The 22,133-nt window shown below is 45.8% G+C and overlaps 2 protein-coding genes across 2 annotated transcripts; one reads left to right on the plus strand and one right to left on the minus strand.

The window, feature by feature from the left end:
* Positions 1-12,237: 12,237 nt before the first annotated feature.
* On the plus strand, positions 12,238-15,011 carry LOC119327529 (pentatricopeptide repeat-containing protein At2g45350, chloroplastic-like). Its single transcript, XM_037600627.1, has 2 exons — positions 12,238-13,953; positions 14,817-15,011. Exon 1 carries the CDS (start codon positions 12,238-12,240, stop codon positions 13,951-13,953), a length of 1,716 nt encoding a protein of 571 aa, XP_037456524.1. The 3' UTR covers positions 14,817-15,011.
* An 893-nt stretch (positions 15,012-15,904) lies between these two features.
* LOC119329636 (heat shock protein 81-1) lies at positions 15,905-20,006 on the minus strand. The gene is made up of 3 exons (XM_037602694.1): positions 19,750-20,006; positions 18,450-18,872; positions 15,905-17,667 (listed from the first exon to the last, which is right to left on the minus strand). Exons 1-3 carry the CDS (start codon positions 19,873-19,875, stop codon positions 16,114-16,116), a joined length of 2,103 nt encoding a protein of 700 aa, XP_037458591.1. The 5' UTR covers positions 19,876-20,006; the 3' UTR covers positions 15,905-16,113.
* Positions 20,007-22,133: the final 2,127 nt, after the last annotated feature.

Consider the following 22,133-nt stretch of genomic DNA (forward strand, 5'->3'; position numbering starts at 1 on the left):
TAGTATTATCTCTTTTCTCAATTTTCGTTCCGTTCAGTCAACACAGTCTCTAATATATGTTAGCCATTTATGTGAAATGTAATTGTACTCAACTTTGACGAAAAATGAAAACTGGCAGCGTAGTTTCTACGTGACAAGCAAATTGACAAGTGTGCTATACTTCATTACAATCTATGTATGACTGAATTTTCACAGATTCGTCGGTTCAGAATTCGAGATTTGAAATTTGAAATTCGTGTTATCTCTAGCATCAACCAGAGAGGATACTAAAGTATAAACCAAACCATGCCACCATCTTATATTACCATATCAATGGATTAAGGCATATGCCAAAGAAAAAACTTGAATAAAATCATATTATACCCTGAATTCTTTTTATGTTGCGCGATCCAAAAGGAAGATGAAGCCGAAATAGGGTTTCCTCCTGCTTTCTCTCCCTAATAATAAAGCACGGATTGACTTTGTCGGGTTTACCGTCACAATACGAATTTTTTGGAATAGCAGAGGTCTTAAGGACTTGGCTAAGAGAAGGTTTCTAGTTGATGCTTCGATAGAACACAAGTTGGATTTTATCGCTATTTCTGAGATTGGTAGGGACAACTTCACACCCCAGTTTCTGAGTACTCTATCGGGAGGTGTGGACTTTGATTGGCATTGTCTGCCTCCAAGAGGAAGATCCGGTGGGATTCTACTTGGGGTCAAGTGTGACTCCTTAGAAGTCCGGGATGTGGTTATGGGTGATTTTGCGGCTAAGTTTAGGGTCAGATCGAAGACTGATGGGTTTCGTTGGGCCTTGGTGGCGGTATATGGTGCCGCGCAGTCTGAATTCAAACCAGACTTTTTGGCGGATTTAGTCCGTATTTGTGGTAGCGAGCAGCTCCCAATTCTAGTTGGGGTGATTTCAATATTATCCGTAGACGGGATGAAAACAACAGTGATAACTTTGACGGCAGATGGTCGTTCATGTTCAATACTATCATTGAAAGCTTGGATCTTAGAGAGATAGAGCTATCTGGTCGAAAATTCACTTGGGCCAATTCATTACCAACCCCGACGTTTGAGAAGCTGGATCGTGTCCTCGCTAGCGTCGAATGGGAACAGAAATTTCCCCTGGTAACGGTCCATGCGTTATCCCGAGCCGTTTCCGACCATACTCCATTGCTCGTTGACTCAGGAGAGGCAACGCATGTGGGGAACAAGAACACGTTCTCTTTCGAATTAGCGTGGTTTGAGAGAGAAGGGTTCATAGATCTGATAGCCAGAGAATGGGCTAAGGATTCGGGTGGGAGGTCGAATGTTGACAGATGGCAAAACAAAATAAGACATCTAAGGCAATTCTTACGTGGATGGGCTAAACATTTAAGTGGAATTTATAAGATTGAAAAGGATAGACTCCTTGACCTTATTCAATCCCTAGACGTAAAGGCCGAATCCTCCATTCTAGATACCAGAGAGCTGGAAACTAAAATGGAGGCGGAGTTACGACTGAAAGAGCTTCTTCGAGAGGAGGAATTTAGTGGGCATTGCGTGCAGAAGTCCGCAAAATCGTCAAAGGGGACGATAATATCCAATTCTTCCACATGATTGCAAATGGCAAACATCGAAAGAAGAGAATCTTTCAGCTCGAGCAGGATGAGGGGACGATTTTAGGGCAGGAAAATTTAAAATTATACATCACGAACTATTATAAACAGTTGTTTGGGCCTCCAGAGGATAATTTCGTTTCCTTGGATGAGTCGAGGATAGAGGGTGTCCCTCAGCTTGTTGTTGATGAGAATGAAATTTTAACCGCCCCGTTTTCGGAGAAAGAGGTGTTTGAGGCTATATCACAAATGAAGAATAATAAAGCTCCAGGCCCGGATGGTTTTCCGACGGAGTTCTACAAGAAGTGTTGGCACATTATCAAAGGGGACTTGATCCCGTTGTTCCATGATTTATTCAGTGGGCAATTACAGTTGTCTCACTTAAATTATGGAACAATAACTTTGCTTCCTAAGAAAACAGACGCCATGCGGATCGAGTAATTCAGGCCAATCTGTCTTCTTAATGTCAGCTTCAAGATTTTCACCAAGGTGGGGACGAATAGGCTTACACAGATTGCGTGTACTGCGGTGCAGCCTTCCCAAACTGCTTTTATGCCGGACAGAAACATTCTAGAAGGGGTTGTAGTTCTGCATGAAACACTCCATGAGATCCACACAAAAAAACTAGATGAGGTGGTTTTCAAAGTGGATTTTGAAAAGGCGTATGATAAAGTCAAATGGCCCTTCTTTCAACAGGCTTTGCGCATGAAAGGATATGATCAGGCCTGGAGGAACTAGGTTGATTCTTTCACGTAAAAAGGGAGTGTTGGTATTAAAATGAATGACGACGTAGGTCACTATTTCCAGACACACAAAGGCCTGAGGCAAGGTGACCCGATGTCACCGATTCTTTTCAACATTGTAGTTGACATGTTGACAATCTTAATAGGAAGGGCGAAGGAGAATGGCCAAGTAGGTGGCCTAGTTCCGCATCTAGTAGATGGCGGGGTGTCAATCCTTCAGTACGCTGATGGCACTATCATCTTCATGGAGCACGATCTGGCTAAAGCAAGAAACATGAAGCTTGTGTTATGTTTGTTCGAGCAATTATCGGGGTTAAAGATTAACTTCCATAAAAGTGAATTGTTCTGTTTTGGAAGAGCCAAAGATGAACAAGATGCGTACAAACAATTGTTCGGATGCGAATTGGGATCTCTATCCTTCACTTATTTGGGTATGCCAATTCACCATCGCAAGCTTTCCAACAGAGAATGGAAGTGCCTTGAAGCGGTTTGAAAAGAAACTAAGTTGCTGGAAGGGCAAGCTTATGTCATACGGAGGTCGATTAATTCTCATGAATTCGGTCTTTACAAGTATGCCTATGTTTCTTTTGTCCTTTTTTGAGATACCAGTTGGAGTCAGGAAAAGGCTAGACTTCTATCGATCTAGATTCTTCTGGCAGAGTGATGAATTAAAACAAAAATACAGACTCACTAAATGGGATATTATTTGCAGGCCGAAAGACCAAGGGGGGTCTCAGTATTGAAAATTTAAAGGTGAAGAACAAATGTTTACTCAGCAAATGGTTGTTTAAACTATCTGTAGAGACAGATGCCACGTGAGCGCAGTTATTGCGGAACAAGTACCTTACTTCCAAAACATTGTCCCAGGTGACAGTGAGGCCGACCGATTCACCTCTTCGAAAAGGACTGATGAGAGTGAAATCAGCCTTTTTCAACAGAACTAAATTTATAGTTGGAAACGGTACTACCACGAGGTTCTGGGAGGACACATGGCTTGGGGAGACGCCACTTGCACTCCAATATCCATCTCTCTATAATATTGTGCAGCGAAGAGAAGCTTATGTTGCCACAGTATTACAGTCCAACCCTCTAAATATCCAATTCAGAAGGACGCTAGCGGGAGATCATTGGGAAACTTGGCTCCACTTAGTGAGAAGACTAATGGAGGTCGAGCTTTCTCAACAACCCGACAGGGTGAGCTGGAAACTAACAAAGAATGGAGAGTTCTCGGTTAAATTCATGTATGTGGATGTTATCAACTCTAGTGCTATTCCTTGTTCGAAACATGTGTGGAAAGTCAAAGTGCCTCTAAAAATCAAAGTGTTTATGTGGTTTGTACATAAACAAGTTATTCTAACTAAGGATAATCTGGTCAAACGCAATTGGACATGATCTACAAGATGTAGTTTCTGTGACAAGGATGAATCTATCAAACACCTCTTTCTCAAATGCCCCTTGGCAAAAAATTTGTGGCGGACGGTGCACTTAGCTTTTAATATTACTCCGCCGAATACCATCAACACATTATTTGGGACGTGGTTAGATGGGTTAGACCCCGTATTCGCGAGACATATTCATGTAGGAGTATGTGCGTTATTATGGGCTATTTGGAACTGCAGAAACGATTTGGTTTTTAACATAATAACAAACATTCATTTCTTGCAGGTTATCTTCCGTGCCACTGTTAGGGAATATAGTAATTTCAAAATTTTTCTACGCACACGCAAGATCATGGTGATGCATAGCAACGAGAGGGGAGAGTGTTGTCTACGTACCCTCGTAGACCGAAAGCGGAAGCGTTAGCACAATGCGGTTGATATAGTCGTACGTCTTCACGATCCGACCGATCAAGTACCGAACGCACGGCACCTCCGAGTTCATCACACGTTCAGCTCGATGACGTCCCGTGAACTCCGATCCGGCAGAGCTTCATGGGAGAGTTTCGTCAGCATGACGGCGTGGTGACGATGATGATGTTCTACCGACGCAGGGCTTTGCCTAAGCACCGCTACGATATGATCGAGGTGGATTATGGTGGAGGGGGCACCGCACACGGCTAAGAGATCAAGAGATTAGTTGTTGTGTCTATGGGGTGCCCCTGCCCCCGTATATAAAGGAGCAAGGGGGGGTTGCGGCCGGCCAGGGAGAGGGCGCGCCAGGAGGAGTCCTACTCCCACCGGGAGTAGGACTCCCTCTTTTCCTAGTTGGAATAGGATTTGGGAGAAGGAAAGAAAGAGGGGAAGAAGGAAAGAGGGGGCCGGCCCCCTTGCCCTAAACCAATTCGGTTTGGGCCTTGGGGGGCACACCCCACACTTCCCTTGTTGCCCTCTATTTCCACTAAGGCCCATGTAGGCCCATTAAGCCCCCGGGGGGTTCCGGTAACCTTCCGGTACTCCGGTAAAATCCCGATTTCACTCGGAACATTTCCGACATCCAAATATAGGCTTCCAATATATCAATCCTTATGTCTCGACCATTTCGAGACTCCTCGTCATGTCCTTGATCACATCTGGGACTCCGAACAACCTTCGGTACATCAAAACATATAAACTCATAATATAATTGTCATTGTAACGTTAAGCGTGCGGATCCTGCGGATTCGAGAACTATGTAGACATGACCGAGACACGTCTCCGGTCAATAAACAATAGCGGAACCTGGATGCTCATATTGACTCCTACATATTCTACGAAGATCTTTATCGGTCAAACCGCATAACAATATACGTTGTTTCCTTTGTCATCGGTATGTTACTTGCCCGAGATTCGATCGTCGGTATCTCAATACCTAGTTCAATCTCGTTACTGGGAAGTCTCTTTACTCGTTCCGTAATACATCATCCCGCAACTAACTCATTAGTTGTAATGCTTGCAAGGCTTAAGTGATGTGCATTACCGAGAGGGCCCAGAGATACCTCTCCGATAATCGGAGTGACAAATCCTAATCTTGAAATACGCCAACCCAACAAGTACCTTTGGAGACACCTGTAGAGCATCTTTATAATCACCCAGTTACATTGTGACGTTTGGTAGCACACAAAGTGTTCCTCCGGTAAACGGGAGTTGCATAATCTCATAGTCATAGGAACATGTATAAGTCATGAAGAAAGCAATAGCAACAAACTAAACGATCAAGTGCTAAGCTAACGGAATGGGTCAAGTCAATCACATCATTCTCCTAATGATGTGATCCCGTTAATCAAATGACAACTCATATCTATGGTTAGGAAACATAACCATCTTTGATCAATGAGCTAGTCAAATAGAGGCATACTAGTGACACTCTGTTTGTCTATGTATTCACACATGTATTATGTTTCCGGTTAATACAATTCTAGCATGAATAATGAACATTTATCATGATATAAGGAAATAAATAATAACTTTATTATTGCCTCTAGGTCATATTTCCTTCAGCCACTACACTCATCCGTATGTGGTCGCTACTCACTCTGACGGAGCCCAGGGAGCGTTTGGTTACTGGATCTATCTGATGAAAGATGGTAGTTCGGGATATCTTCAACCGGTTTGGATGACGGTCATGTAATAGGATAGGTTTTTAGGTTCCTATCTTATATTTTTGTCGGCTGGTTGTGGCTTATCCTATCATGATGCTTTTGCTCTTTGTGAGCTTTTTTGTTTTTCTTACCCGAAGACCTTTGTGGACCTTTTTGCTTATTATTAATAATATGGCCGTATGCATCATTCTAATGCAGAGGCCGGGGCTTGTTCCCCTTTTCGAAAGAAAAAACAATATGTTTTTTTCCATGATTTTACGCTTTCAGTTCGACTTTAAAACATATATGCGAGGTGGTATTAATTCGGAGAATCAATTCGTGTGCATAATCATCGCGCCGCCGCCTGCTGTCGTTTCGCTCGGGAACGAGCGAGGCACTGGCTCGCCAGCCGCCTCGTGCTTCGTGCGCATGGGCCTGCCCCAGGCGCCCTGGCCCAGCTCTGTCCGCGTGAACACCCAGATCCACAGCCGTTTGGCCCATTGGCCCAATGTGAGCACTGCCCGCTAATCCTTACCCAGTGCACATTTTGCTATCCCCTGCATGCTCCTTGTGTAGGCCAGTTCTGCAGGATTCGGCCCGACTATGTTTCTTCTCTGTCCGCTGCAATTTCTGCCGGTGTTTGTGAAAAGGGAGAAGGTTCTGGTTAATAGATAGTCCCACGTCGTCTTCTTGTACTCAATCTCACCCGTTTAAATATGTTTACGAGTTAACGGCAACAAGCAGCATTGAAAGAGTTGGTCAAAGAAGGAATCAATGGGCATCCTGAAAGGGTGAGGAAAGAGAGGAGGGACAAGAACCAGGGTGAGCTGCACACCGGCGGGGTCGTGCTGCTGCTCGTGCAGATCAGAGGGTTGGGCGTCGGCTGCCTCGGGCGATCTACAACACACGCGTCCACTGAGTCCCACATCACCGCCTAGGCCTACCCTCATCCCTTAGTTTTTTACCCACACGTAATCCTCCGATTCATGCGCCGCGTGGTTCCAGGCTTGCTGCACGTCTGGTTGATGGGAATTAGCAGGCCCATACTACACTAGCTTCTTTTCCTTCAAAATACAAAAGCTCAGGTTTTATGCACCGGTACTAAATGTTTTAACCACCGAATAAAATACCGAAGCACCGAATTAAAATGGGATTGGTTGCAAATCATTCATGAGAACAGACCAAGATAGTCCATCGAACGCAATGCATTGGGTATTATGGCCCTTGTGAAACTGTAGTACATACATGCTGAATGTCAAAACGTTTAGTACAAACTATACTTTGCTTGCTCTTGAGAAGATAAAACCGACATAAAACTGATTATTATTCCGCCATAATTAAAATCTAGACTCCCAAGTCCCAAGAAATTATCATGCCCGTGGCGGGTAACAGCGAGCCGACTGCGACAAGGGTTGCAGCAGTGGTCGTTGGTGTCGGCGAGCTGGCTGCAGCGACAAGGCGCATGAGGATAAATGCAAAACGACAAGTGTGTGAAGTGGACAGTGATTAACAGCTACATGGAGAGTGATAAGAATGCAGACCTGTTTTTTTTGTTTTTTTCTTCCTACATCCGGATGGCGCCTAGCACTGGCCAAAGAGATATCATTGTGGTGTCAACTATAATTAAAATGGATTTACAGGCTGTGCATAACAGTATATTTGTAGCGCCCTTGGGATTATTATGCACTAGCATATTAAATTACTCCCAACCTAATAATAAATAACGGATAGAGGAAGTAGTAATAACAGTAAGTGTGATGACATGTGCGGTACCTACAACCAAAGTGTTGATGAAAATACAACTCCCATAAAATTATATACATGTCAATATTTTCTACCATTGCAACCACGAACCTAGCTATTTTCTGCCATTACATTTTGATCAATTCTCTCAAATACTAGATTCGTCGAAGATTAAAAGGCCCTTGATCCAATTCTCTGGAACCAAGGCACTATGCAGCTTTTGACAGAATTTTTATCCCGTTGCATCGCACGGGTCATTTTCCTAGTATATTATAAAGCCTGGACCAAAGCACACAAGTAGCAACAAGGTTCAACGCACATACAAACACACACACCAAAGTACAATAAGCACACCAGAAGTCTAGCTGGGGAGCAACACAATAATCCCCAAATAAGAAGCCAAAAGACAGCTACACTAATCCAGCTTCAGGGGCGGAGGGGGGAGCGGCGGTGCAGACAAGCGGGCGGCGATGGACCGGAGCCAAGCGATGGCCCGATCGATGAAGACCCGATCCTGGCGCCGACTAAGCGGTTGCCATAGCTGTAGAAAACCATAGAGTTTGTATACTGCATCAGTCGCGCGAAAAGGAATAACATGCTCAATCACAAGCTTAGCACGGATATTCCAAAGCGTCCAAAGGAGGGCACCAATGGCCACCCAAAGGGCCGGCCGCCCAACCGTATGGATGGGCTCAAGCACCTCCGCAAACATATCGGGGAGGTTGGTATGGCACCATCTGCCACCTGCAACCTCCCGAAAGCAACCCCAGAGGAATCTCGCCGCCGGGCACACGAAGAATATGTGGTTAGAGTCCTCCGGGGTCAAGCACAAAGGACACATCCCGTCGGAGGGGCCGTTACGCTTCAGCACCTCCGTACCGGATGGGATTCGTCTGCGCACTAATTGCCAAAGGAAGATCCTAATCTTCAACGGCAGCTTAATCTCCCAAAGGAGGTTCAATTCTATCGGTCCCGGAGTGGGCATAATCGCATGGTATAGCGATTTCGCTGAGAACCGCCCACTGGGCTCGAGGTACCAATGGACTACGTCCTCCTCCTCGGATGGGGAATGGAGGGCAATGCATGCTATGAGGTCCTCCCACATATCCAGCTCGTCGGGACCGAAGGTCCTTCTAAAGGCTATCTGCGTGAGGTTCGACAAGGCTGACGCCACCGTCAAACACTTGTCGGCGCAGATATTGAAGAGGGCCTGGAAGCGGGAAGCGAACGGCAAGGAACCGCACCACCGGTCCAACCAGAAGAGGGTGGCGGTGCCTCGGCCCACCTCCATTGACTATTTGATCCGAAGCACTGGCATCAACTGCACAATCGTTTGCCAGAACTGTGATTTGCCGGCTCTTTGCGCAAACGCTAGGGGTTGGCCCCGTAGGTATTTAGCTCAAATAATGTCAAGCCATAGGCCACCCTCACCAGAGGCGATCCTCCATAGCCATTTAGCTAGAAGGGCAATATTTATCCTTTTGGATGAGATGATCCCAAGACCCCCTAGTCCTTGGGCTTGCAGATCTCCGTCCACTTCACCATAAGGAACGCCAAAGAACAATAGGCTTCGGAGGCATTTGGAAAGCTCAAACCAAAACCTCTTCTAGTGATAGAATAGGAACCGAGGTCTCTAGGATTCCATCATTTTCCCATGCCTACTGCTCTTAAGCTTCTTTTCTTAACCTTCCTCTCTCATAGCGAACATCTCTTATCACCTCAATATATGTACATATATTTTAGTTTTTCTGCTAAAGTGATTCAGCAACAAAAAAGAGGAAGAGGAAGGAGCGCATAAGAATGATAGGAATGAGAGGAACCGATAAGTTAGGCTTTCCTATATCTTCTCATTCCTACTGCTCTTATGCCCTCTCTATCTTACTCTTCCTAGCTCGCATTCGACTCACATTGAATATGTGCACACATGTATGTGCTTTCTAAGCTAAAGCAACCAAGCAAGCCAAAAAGGGAAGAGGAAGGAGTGCTTGAGAACAATAGGAATGGGGGGAAACACCAAATCGAGTTCTCACCTCCAATACTAGAGGTGAAAACAAGACAAGTCATACTTTCTTCCATCTTTTCATTCCCACTGCTCTTCTCTCTTCTCAATTAGCCTTCAAGGTCTCAGATTGTCTAAGTATGTCGCACAATTCTAAAAAAGCACTTAAGAAATGTACACACAAATGTACGACTTTTTCATTATTATATTGTGCAAGCCAAAAAGAAGCGGAAGGGGTGCTCAAGAACTATATAAATGGAAGACATCAGGAACCTTAAGGGAGTCAAGTAATGAAGACACCGAGTGCATCCAACATCACTAGACAGTCGATGTCAATGGGTCCTATTGTCTTGTGCCATTAATGTAAAAAGGATGTATATGGAGATTTTCAACTTCTAGACATTCGAGAAGCAATTCATTTATACAGTAGAAGCTATAAGTCAGAAATAGTATGAACTTGAAAATTTAAGCCCGGTAACAAACTTCATAAACTTAAAAATGACGGGGAAAAAGATTGGGGAAATGATCCAATTAATGAGTCGGCTGATCCCACTTGCTGCATCGTTCACACGCCGGGCCGTCCGATTCGTTTTGATCGGTCCGAGCAAGTGAAGGCGCGGAGGAGACAAGAAACTTCCCGAAACGCTATCTTCTCGCTCGACCTTATCCACTCGTTCGACATGTCTTCCTCGTCTCTTCTTTTTCCCAATTCTCTCCCTACTCGGCAACATACAGGGCGACACTCTCTCCTTTTCCTCCTTCGTGCTTCCATGGACAGCCGACACCACGAAGACGCTGCTGTGAGGAGGCGCTGCTAGCAACAAGTAGCAAGCACCAGATGCAACAAAGGTCTTGTTGCAGGATCCATGGAGTGTGTATGAATAAACTGGTGATGCCCCTATCACATACGGAACCTCATCAACCAAGTCCATGGAGTGCCTGCTTCAAGGTGCATGTGTTGTAGGCTAGGCCCCGGACGCTATAGGTGTGTGTCGCTCATCGTTGATTTGTGGACGAAATCAACGGCCTGATGCTACAATTTCTTTAGATGGAATTTTTGCAACAAAGGTCTTGTTGCAGGAATGCAGAGAAGAGGTCGGAGATGTTGTAATTTTTGCAAAGGATCTTGTTGCAGGAATATAATGAAGAGAATTTTTTATGCAACAAAGGTCTTGTTGCGGGAATAGAGAGAAGAGTGTTTTTTTCAACAAAGGTTTTGTTGTAGGAATAGAGAGAAGAGTTTTTTTTGCAACAAAGTTCTTGTTGCAGGCATGTAGATCACCCTGGTTGTTCAGGTATTTCGGTTTGGGTAGTTCGGTTTATGGGTAATTTGGGTACTCAAAAATGGGAATCGAAATTTTTTCTGCAAAAATAATACCCGAACCAAAATTACCCAAAATTTCGGTTCAGGTAATTCGGGTACCCAAATATCCCGAAATATTCGGAGCACGCATCAGCTTTTGGTATGAATAATTCGGGTAGTATAGGTATTTTAGTTAGTATGGGTAACATGACAGTGTAATAGTAGCATGAATAATTTGGTTAGTATGAATAATTCGAGTAGTATGGGTATTTCGGGTTTTCTAGACTGGGAACTGAACCCTAACCCAAAAACCATATAGCCAGGAGATGAGAATCGAACCCTAACCCAATACCCGAATTACCCAACAATTCGGGTAATTCAGTTCGGGTTCAAATAGCGGGTTAGGTTACTCATACGCCCAGGGTGACATGTAGAGAAGAAGCCTTAGGTGTTGCAACTTTTGCAACAAAAGTCTTGTTGCTGAAATACAAAGAAAAGGTTAGAGAGACTTTTGTAACAAAGATTTTGTTGCAATGTAGTTTTGCAACAAAGGTATTCTTACAGGAAAATAGAGAAGAGGAAATCGAATGGCTTGTGACATGGAAAATGTTCAGCGTCAACCGGCTGAAAACAATCGATGCGTCTGCCACCTCCTTTAAGCGCCACGAGCCCTCAAGGCCCCACTTAAAGAAACACGAGACATATCTCTTTGTTTAGAAAAACATCACGTTTCTCCCTCAATCTCTCATCTACTCCCTCCGTCCTAAAATAAGTGACTCGACTTTGCACTAACTTTGTACTAAAGCTAGTACAAAGTCGAGTCACTTATTTTGGGACGGAGGGAGTATATGTTTTCTGCAACATTACCTATGTTGCAAAAATTCTTCCACAACACTACCCTTGTTGCAAAGAAAAGTGAAGATAGAGAAAAAAAATACCGCAACACAACCTATATTGCAAAAAATCCCGCAACATAATCTATGTTGCAAAAAAACTTGCAACACAACTTATGTTGCAAAAAAAATTCTGCAATGCCACCTATGTTGTAAATTTCTGCAACACGATCTTTGTTGCAAAGCAAAAGATGTTCAATCGCTATTGATTAGATTCGATGACCCACGAGGTGACGAGTCATTTAAAAAGATCCATCGGCCGACGCGTAGCAGCCCTCTTGTGACATAGTACAATCAGACGGTTTGCGGTTCGACCTGATCTATTAAAAATCAACCGGCGGATGCGTAGCAATCGGCTATTTGTCCCCCTTCGAGACCTACTCTAAGCCGTCAGATCCAATTGAACGGTTAAGCTTGTCAGAGCTCTCAATTTTTCGTGGTACAAAAATTCCCCTCCGCGGCCAAACTCAAAACGGAATGGCACCGCCGCCTCGCCTCCTCCCTCTCCTCCTTGGTCGCCTCCTCGTCTCCGGCGACCTCCTCCGCAACACCGCCCACCTCCGCCGCATCGTACCCCTCCTCCCTTCCCACCCCCACCTCGCCGCCTCCCTCTCCAGCCTCTACTTCCCGCTCTTCCCCTCCTCATGCATCTTCCTCCACAACCTGCTCATCCGAGCCTCCGCAACCTCCCCGTCTCCTCGCATCGCCTTCGCCGCCTTCTCCTCCATTCTCCGCTCTGGCGATACTCCCGACCGATTCACCTTCCCTTCCCTCCTCAAGTCGGCGTCCAGGCTCGCCTCTTTCCCGCGCACGGGCGCGCAGGTGCACGCGCAGGCTGTCCGGCGCGGCTTCTTGATCGACGTCTTTGTCGTCAACGCGCTCCTCGCGATGTACGCCGCCTTCCGAGACACGGTTTCCATGCGGGAGGTGTTCGACTCGTGCTCAGGGGTCACCGACGTGGTGTCTTGGAACACGGTGCTCGGTGGCTATGTGAAGTGCGGGGACATCGGGAACACCCGGATGATGTTCGAGGAAATGCCGCAGAGGAATGGGGTGTCCTGGAGCGCGATGGTTGGGGCATACGCCGGTTCTGGCGAGTTGGATGTGGCCAGGGAAATGTTCGATGAGATGCCGGCCATTGGGAGGAACATTGTGACATGGAACTCGATGATAACAGGATTCGCGCGGCATGGGCTACTGCCACTGGCTAGGAAGATGTTTGATGAGATGCCGGTACGGAATCTGGTATCGTGGAACACAATGATCCGGGGGTATGCAGTGAACGGTGAGATGGATGGTGCACGGAAGCTGTTTGATGTGATGCCGGAGAAAGATGTGATTTCCTGGACGTGCATGATTTCTGGGTATGCACAGGCTGGACGCTACACGGAAACCCTTGAGCTGTTCAGGGAAATGCAGAGCGAGAGCAGTGCCCGTCCTAATGAGGTGACCATGGTGAGCGTGCTCTCAGCATGTGCACATTTAACAGCTCTGGAAGAAGGGAGGTGGGCTCACACTTACATTGACAAGCACAAGATGGTGCTCGACAATGACTTCAATCTCGGTGCTGCTCTCGTTGACATGTATGCTAAGTGTGGGAAAACTGACATGGCTGTCAAAATCTTCCACTCCTTGGACCAGAAGAATGTCTCTGCCTGGAATGCGCTCATCACTGGGTTGGCAGTGAATGGTGATGTTCAGGATTGCATTGATGTGTTTGAGCAGATGAAGAGGTCAGGAGAGAAACCGAATGACGTAACGTTCGTTGGTGTGCTGACTGCTTGTGCCCACAGCGGGCTGGTGGATGAGGGTCGACGGTGCTTTCAGAGCATGTCATCATCTAATTGTGGAGTGCAGCCAGAGGCAAAGCATTATGGCTGCATGGTTGACATGTTAGGCCGGGCAGGGCTTCTTGAAGAGGCAGAGGAGCTGATAAGGAGCATGCCGATGGCCCCAGATGTCATGATTTTGGGCGCACTACTAGGTGCCTGTCGAATGCACAAGAGATTTGATGTGGCTGAAAGAGTCCAGAGTGAAATTATTGGTCTCAACACACGGCAGGCTGGCTGCCATGTCTTGATATCAGACGTTTATGCTGCTGCTGGCAAATGGGGAGAGGCTTTAGATGCAAGGCGTGTTCTTCAGAAGTGCACAATCAGGAAATTGCCAGGATCATCCAGCTCGATGCGATAGGTATGAATTTATTGCAAAAGCTTAAGCCATTGCATATAGGGCTGCATTCTCTAGCATTAAATGGTGTCCTTCCTATTGGTATTGGGACTAGACCATTTGAAATTTCTGTTAAAAGTGTTCAACTGCCCTGTGTGCTTCATATCTGAATTTGAGATCAAACAGAACATATGCTTGTCCCTTCTTGCAGATAACCGTTTCTCTGTTCTGGAGTATTGGTCATCTGTAATTCTTGTAGAATAGGAATTGAACTCCCATTCTTCTAGCTTCTCAAAAATTGGTTGTATCATCCTCGCAATCTGTACAGTAACATTTCCAAATTTCAGCTGATGTTAATGTGAATATGATCTGGTTCTTTTCGATCCTGCTGAATTCTAAGCAAAAATTAGTGAGTTGCCCTGGCTGACGCCAGAAGAAATAGTAAAGCTGCAAACACAAATATCATGTATCTTTTTTGCTATGGTTAGTTGGAGGATCACGCCAAGACGTTTGAGTAATATACGCAAGCACATATATACTCATGTGGATGTCTGAGGGAAAATCATTGATTTTTTTCCTAAAGATATGATTCTATAATTACTTTGAGGGGAGATGGACTTTGGAATACTGGCCACGAAATATATTTGAGAGAATACAGGACGTATTCATTCAGAATTATACTTTCCAACTGAGAAACTGCTGCAACGTTCAACAGCATGTAGCTGTATTCTTTTAACTGTATAAACTGCAGATTCTTCTCGTATTTCTTCTAGCAGAACTCCCATTCTTCTAGCGGTATATCTAGGACTACAAATTTTCCGAGAATATTTAGGACTAATGCCAACGGACACCATCTTAAAATGATGTCAACCTTCAACGTTCAACAGCATGGAGCCTGTGCTGACACCGCCAAGAGCCAGAGTGGAGTCAGAGGTCAGGATTTTCTGAATCTTCATGCAACTTACTCGAGGAATGGAACGACTAACTCCCTGTCAACAGAAACAACAACAGGAATTGGCATATTCATTCGACTTGAAAGAGTACAGCGACAAGGCAATTTCCATTATTCATTCAGGCTACCAGCCCAGGCAAGTTTTTAGAAGAGCAAGTTTTCTCTTTGATGTTCACCAAAACATATCAGTGACCTGGTGAACCCTCATTTACCAGTTGCTTTCTTTTTCTAGAAGAAAAGGAGTTCAATGTCGGGGCACATAACTGCGCAGCTCAGGCTCATTTCTCAGATTTGTAACGATGGCACAAAAGTTGGCTTGTAGCTCAATTGAGCACTGTCATGGAGCCAGGGATTCTTAAAATAAAGCTCAGGCGCCACCAAGAAAAAAGTCGTCAGCACCAGACTTGGCTTTAGATGCAAGGCGTGTTCTTCAGAAGTGCACAATCAGGAAATTGCCGGGGTCATCCAGCTCGATGTGATAGGTTTGAATTTGTTGCAAAAGCCTAAACCATCTCATATGGGATTTGAATTTAAACGGTGTGCTTCATATTGGAATTGAGACCATTAGAAATTTCTGTTAAACGTGTTCAACTGCTCTATGCGCTTCATATCTGAATTTGACATCGAACAGAGCTTCTCTTCTTGCAGATAACTCTGTTCTGTAATGTTGGGCCATCCGTAATTCTTTTAGAGTAGGACTTGATGAGATTCTCAAAATTAGATCCTGGCAATCTTTACAACAAAATTTGGTTCTTTTCGATCCTGCTGAATTACTCATGAGGGCAAATCAATTGACTTTCGAATACTGGCCAGGAGATACAGAATTGTACTGGTTGGGCCATCCAGGAGGCTTCTTGTGTAGATCACATTTCAAGTACTCAGTTTCAGCTGCTCGACTCTAATTCACAACTGAAAGAGATATAAATTCTAATCATAAGAACAAGTCAGCACCAAACTCGAGAAAGAGCTTTAAATACGGGATTCGCAAATGAAATGAAAAAAGGACGAGAAGGCCAGCAGAAAGCAAAGTGAGCAAAAATTAACTCGAAAGCACTAAAGATGATATATAAGCAACGATTACGATACGCAGTTCCGGGGACTCCACAGACCACTCCCCTAGCCCCATTAGGGCAGGCTAGGCACAGTAAACCACAAAAGACAAACCGACCACGCGACAGTAACCCAAAAGATAAGCTAGCTCTAGTACTCGGATAGCAAGCAAATGCACACGCCTAGTCGACCTCCTCCATCTTGCTCTCGCCGGCGTCCTCCTCCAGCGGCGGCATGTCCGTGTCAGCCTCAGCAGCCTCCTCGTCCTCGTCGATGCTCAGGCCCAGCTTGAGCATGCGGTGGATCCTGGTGCCGAACGTGTTGGGGTCGTCGAGGCTGAAGCCAGAGGTGAGCAGGGAGGTCTCGAACAGCAGCATCACCAGGTCCTTGACAGACTTGTCGTTCTTGTCCGCGTCGGCGCGCTTGCGCAGCTCCTCCATGATGGCGTTCTCCGGGTTGATCTCCATCGTCTTCTTGCTGGACATGTAGCCGCCCATGCTCGTGTCCCTCAGGGCCTGGGCCTTCATGATCCTCTCCATGTTGGCGGTCCAGCCATACTCGCCGGTGACCAGGCAGCACGGCGAGTCGACGACGCGGTCAGAGACAATCACCTTCTCGACCCTGTCGCCCAGCACCTCCTTGATCACCTTGCAGAGCCCCTCGAACTTCTCCTTGAGCTCCTCCTTCCTCTTCTTCTCTTCCTCGCTGTCATCAAGCTTCAGGCCCTCCTTGGTGGCAGAGACCAACTTCTTTCCCTCAAACTCCTTGAGCTGGCCAATGGAGTACTCATCAATGGCGTCAACCATGTACAGCACCTCGTAGCCCTTCTTCTTCAGCTTCTCAAGGAAGGGAGAGTTCTCCACAGCCTTCTTGCTCTCACCGGTGATGTAGTAGATGTCGTTCTGGCCCTCCTTCATCCTCGTCACATAGTCCTTGAGGCTGGTAAGCTCATCGCCACTCTTGGTGGAGTGGTACCTCAGGAGCTCAGCAAGCTTGGTCCTGTTGGTGGAGTCCTCATGGACGCCGAGCTTGAGGTTCTTGGAGAAAGCCTCATAGAACTTGTTGTAGTCCTCCTTGTTCTCAGCAATCTCAAAGAAGAGCTCGATGCACTTCTTCACAAGGTTCTTCCTGATGACCTTGAGGATCTTGTTCTGCTGGAGTGTCTCACGAGAGATGTTGAGGGGAAGATCCTCAGAGTCAACAATGCCCTTGACAAAGCTCAGCCACTCTGGGATCAGCTCCTCACAGTTGTCCATGATGAAGACACGGCGCACATAGAGCTTAATGTTGTTGAGCTTCTTCCTGGTGTCAAAGAGGTCAAAGGGGGCCCTCTTGGGAACGAAGAGGACGGCCTTGAACTCAAGCTGACCCTCCACCGAGAAGTGCTTGACGGCAAGGTGCTCCTCCCAGTCGTTTGTCAGGCTCTTGTAGAAGGCAGCATACTCATCCTTGGTGATCTCCTCAGGCTTCCTCATCCAGATGGGCTTCTGCTTGTTGATCAGGTTCCACTCGTGAGAAACCTCCTTGATCTTCTTCTTTTTCTTCTCCTTTTCTTCCTTCTCTTCATCAATTTCCTCAACCTTGCCCTCCTCAGTATCCTTCTTCTCATCCTCATCTTCATCGTCAGAAATTTCCTTCTCAGTGGTCTTCTCCGTCCAGAGAGAGATGGGATAGCTGATGAACTCAGAGTGCTTCTTCACCAGATCCTTGAGGCGACGCTCCTCAAGGTACTCCAACTGCAGAACAATAGTTAAATTGTCAGGGACAAGTCACATGCCTCAGTTAAAAATACCCATTAGCATCAATGCAAGGTGCTACATCCCAAAAACATAGCACTATGATTTTGAATGTCCCAAAGTAAAAATAGCACATGAGTTGAGGTCGGCCCAAATGGCCTAAGCCACTTGGCACAAATGCAGTACTAACAAAAACAGTAGTAGTAGAAACTAGCTAGCATCAACAATCTAGGATGGCACTAATTATACTGGTCCAATTTCATGCAATGACAACAGTGATGGCTCATTTTAAGGGATTCATGCCAGCAATTATACTTACTGAATCTAGAACAACGGTAAACAATCAAATTCAACTGCAACAGACATATATGATCACAACAAAGCCATAGTAACAATTATACTAACTGAATCTATAAGAAGGGTAAACAATTAAACTCAACAACAGACATGCCAAAAACATAGCACTATGATCAGTATACAACTCAAAGTTTCACCAGCAAATGAATTACCCTACAGAACCCTCCCAATACTGTGCATCATTAATCAACAAGAACAGGTACGCCCTTCCATTACAACCCCAGAGCATAGAAACAAAAGTAAGACATGAACAGCATTTCAATCTAACAGTACATTCACAGAAACATGGGAAGTTTGAACAAAAGTAACATGAACAGCATTTCAATCTAACAGTACCCTACCAAGTGCACCCAGAACATATTAAAATGTGAACAGAACGGGTAGCATGAGAAAGTAAATAATGGGAAGACTTTTGAGTTTTGTACCTGATCATCCTTGAGGTAGAGGGTGATCTTAGTACCCCTTCCAAGGGGCTCTCCAGTAGTATCACGTGTCACAGTGAAGGAACCACCAGCCTGGGACTCCCACACATACTGCTCGTCATCGTTGTGCTTGCTGGTCACAACGACTCTCTCAGCAACGAGGTAAGCAGAGTAGAAACCGACACCAAACTGACCAATCATGGACACATCAGCACCAGCAGCCAGTGCCTCCATGAAATCCTTGGTGCCAGACCTTGCAATGGTACCAAGGTTGTTCACAAGGTCTGACTTGGTCATACCAATACCACTGTCAATAAGCGTGAGTGTGTTCGTGGCCTTGTCAGGGATTATGTGGATGAACAGCTCCGGCTGAGCATCCAGCTTGCTCTTGTCAGTCAGGCTCTCAAACCTGATCTTATCCAACGCCTGCACAACAAAGCACCCAAATACACAATGTAGTGTGAGTCTCACAGATTAAACTAGTAAATAATGCAAACATAAATCAAAGTTTTGACTAATAATGCATTACAGTAGAATCAGCCTGTATTTTTTATTTAACATAGATGTAGATTACATACGCAATAACCTACCAACCATCTAAATCTAGTTTGAATCAGAAAAGCTATGCTACAACCATGCAAAGCTACTTAGGAATTCGAATTTAAACACAGATCCAACAAAATTAGCACACAGGCAATCTAGTCATGGGATTGTTTTACATTTTATAAAGCCTGTCCGCCTATAGGAAAATTTATAATTCAAGTGAGCGTTTCCTAAGCCTTTATAACAGTCCAATAATCTCTAACCATGAAGATCTGCACGTGCGACTGTACAGAGAATAAACAAACATATATTCCAGTGAGCGTTTCCTAAGCTTTTAGGACAGTACAATTAGCTCAATCATGTAGATCTGCACGTGCGACAGTACATACAGAGAACAAACAAATGCACATCTACGTTATACTACTCACTAGCACATACATGGAAACTTACGATGCAAGTAATGATGTTTCCTAAGCTTTTATAACAGTCAATTAGCTCTAATCATGGAGACTGGCACGTGCAACAGGACAGAGAACAAACAAATGTGTAGCCACGTCCTACTCACAGACAACAGAACATCGCACAAACCGCAGGTTCGTCGATGGATTTGAAATCCGATGCACTAACCGGCGCGAACCGACAGACGCACCCGATCTACTGAACATCGGTACGGCAAAGGGCCCTATCGCGCACGGATCTAAACAGAGCCGCGAATCACAGCATTACAGGGGAGCGGCGGAGCGCGGGGGAGGGAGCTTACATCCGAGGCGTTGGAGATGAGCTCGCGGAGGAAGATCTCCTTGTTGGAGTAGAAGGTGTTGATGATGAGCGAGAGCAGCTGGTTGATCTCGGCCTGGAAGGCGAAGGTCTCGGTCTCCGAAGCCATGGCGCCGCCGGCACCGGAAGCTCCTGGAACGCGCGCGCTGGGGTTGGGAGGAGAGGAGATGGCTTAGGGTTAGGGCTCTGGAGCAGGGGTTCTCGGGTTCTGGGACGCAAGGTTGGAGGGGACGGGCGCCGGGGCCAGGGTTATATAGTCGGAAGAGGGGTTCTCGAACGTTCTGCCAGGTGCGGGAAGGGGAGACGACGGGGGGTTGGGGGGACGACGGGTCGTTGGGCCCGGCGACTTGGGATGGTGTGGCCCGCATGTCAGTTGGCTGGGCTTAGGCGCCTTGCGGTTTTGTTTTTTTTATTGTGCTCCTACTATAGTACTCTGGAACGTTCCGGAGATCGGAGGGACCGAGGGAGTGAGTTTAATAAAGGACCCCAGAGACTCTAAAAAAAGGACTCCGTAATTGGAACTCATTTTCCTTTTGCGGTTCCATATTTAGCACGCCGAGCCATGCCAATTGCCAATACCATATGGCTGCTAACACACCGTAAATAAATATACAGTACGATTTTCTACGTGTTTTCTCATGGTGTTGGTTTAGTGTTTGTTTTCCTGTTCGTCTGAGTAAAACTGATTATTTGTTCTGCGATCAGATAAATTCATTCATGCTTTTAATAATTTTGAATATAAAAAAGTGCAAAGAGGTCCAGAGGTTAAAAAAAAACTCAAATCATAAGTGCCACACTCACACGCGTGACACGAAGCACTCCGGTCCTAACGATTTTTACAACTAAAGTTGTCGTCCGAAAAAAAAAACTGAAATTCGCCATCCGAAAAGAATTTTGTTATTCTCATGTCCTCAAATTTGCCAAAGAAAATATTCAGAATTGCCATGTGTTTATGCCACAGTGACACTTATCAAGGTCTTAAAAATAAAGCTAAGACTTTCACCGAGGACATGCGGAAACATATTTCTTTTTTCTTGAAACAAAGGCATAAGATTTGCCTCATCAATTAAATAAAAAGAGAACAAAGTTTAGAGTTTTACAACACCCACAAATACGACATAGCAATTACTCGCCCATACAAATATCTCCTAATTTTTTTGTGCCCGCGGTCACCCAAAGCTTGGCCTCGTGGACAATGGCAGTGAGAAGAATGGTCGTTGGCGCACTCTTATGACGAAACACCCGTGCATTTCTTTCATTCCAAATGGTCCAGGAGACAAGTATGGTGAGAGAGGCCAAAGCTTGCCGGTTGGGGTTGCGATTGTCGGTTCTCTTGTCCCATCATTCGTAGACGGATTCATACATGTGCCACTCGGATGTATCTATGTGCGCGAGACCAAGCCTCTCAATGAGAGACTTCCATATCTGAATTGTAAAGCGGCACTTGAAGAAAATGTGGGCACCTGTTTCTTGCTCCCTGTTGCAAAGTTTGCAGAGGCAACAATTTGGCCAACCTCGTTGCTGTAAACGATCGGCAATCCAAATCCTATCTTGTATTGCCAACCATGCAAAAAAATTAACCTTTGAAGGTGCCCATGCCTTCCAAGCCATACGGTCCAAGGGGGAAAGAGTCAAGCCTAGGAATTGAGCCTTGTACGCAGTGGCCGCCGTGTATATCCCGTCGTTCGCGTGCTTCTAGATGATGGTATCTTCAGTTTGCTCATGAAGGTGGACATCATTCAGGAGCATCCAAAAAGTGAAAAATTCCCGAATGTGGGCTACGGTTACAACCGCGACTTGGTTGATCTTGAGTATCCAAGCGTTCCCCTTGAGGGCCTCACGGACCTTCCAACTCTTTCGTTTCGAGGCCTCGAAGATGAGCGGTGCAATATCCTTAGGTTTGTGACCAAGGAGCCACGGGGAATCCCAAAAAGGCGTTTTGGCACCATCTCCCACCATGATAGTCGTAGAAGCATAGAAAAACTCGAAGTCCTTGACGGTGCAGGGGTTTCTCAGGCCAACCCATAATTTGCGGGGCTCGTTCCATTCATACCACAACCATCGAAGTCGCAAAAGCACGTGCGAATTTGTCGGTGTTGAGCACCCCCAGGCCACCGTATTCTTTTGGTCTACAAACCACCTTCCAGTTGACCTTGCATTTGGCTCCCGTTGTCTTGTCCGCACCGGACCAAAGAAAAGCCCTCTCAATTTTGTTAAGGCTATCGAGGCAGCCCTGAGGCACAACGAGGGGCGTGATGGAGAACACCGCTTGGGAGGAGATGACCGACCTAACAAGAGTCGTACGACCGATGGTAGTAATGTTTTGGCCCTCTCAGGAAACCAATTTTCCGGTCGCCTTATCCTCAA

This window comes from Triticum dicoccoides, chromosome 7A (genome assembly GCF_002162155.2).
Source record: "Triticum dicoccoides isolate Atlit2015 ecotype Zavitan chromosome 7A, WEW_v2.0, whole genome shotgun sequence".
NCBI classification, from domain to species: domain Eukaryota; kingdom Viridiplantae; phylum Streptophyta; class Magnoliopsida; order Poales; family Poaceae; genus Triticum; species Triticum dicoccoides.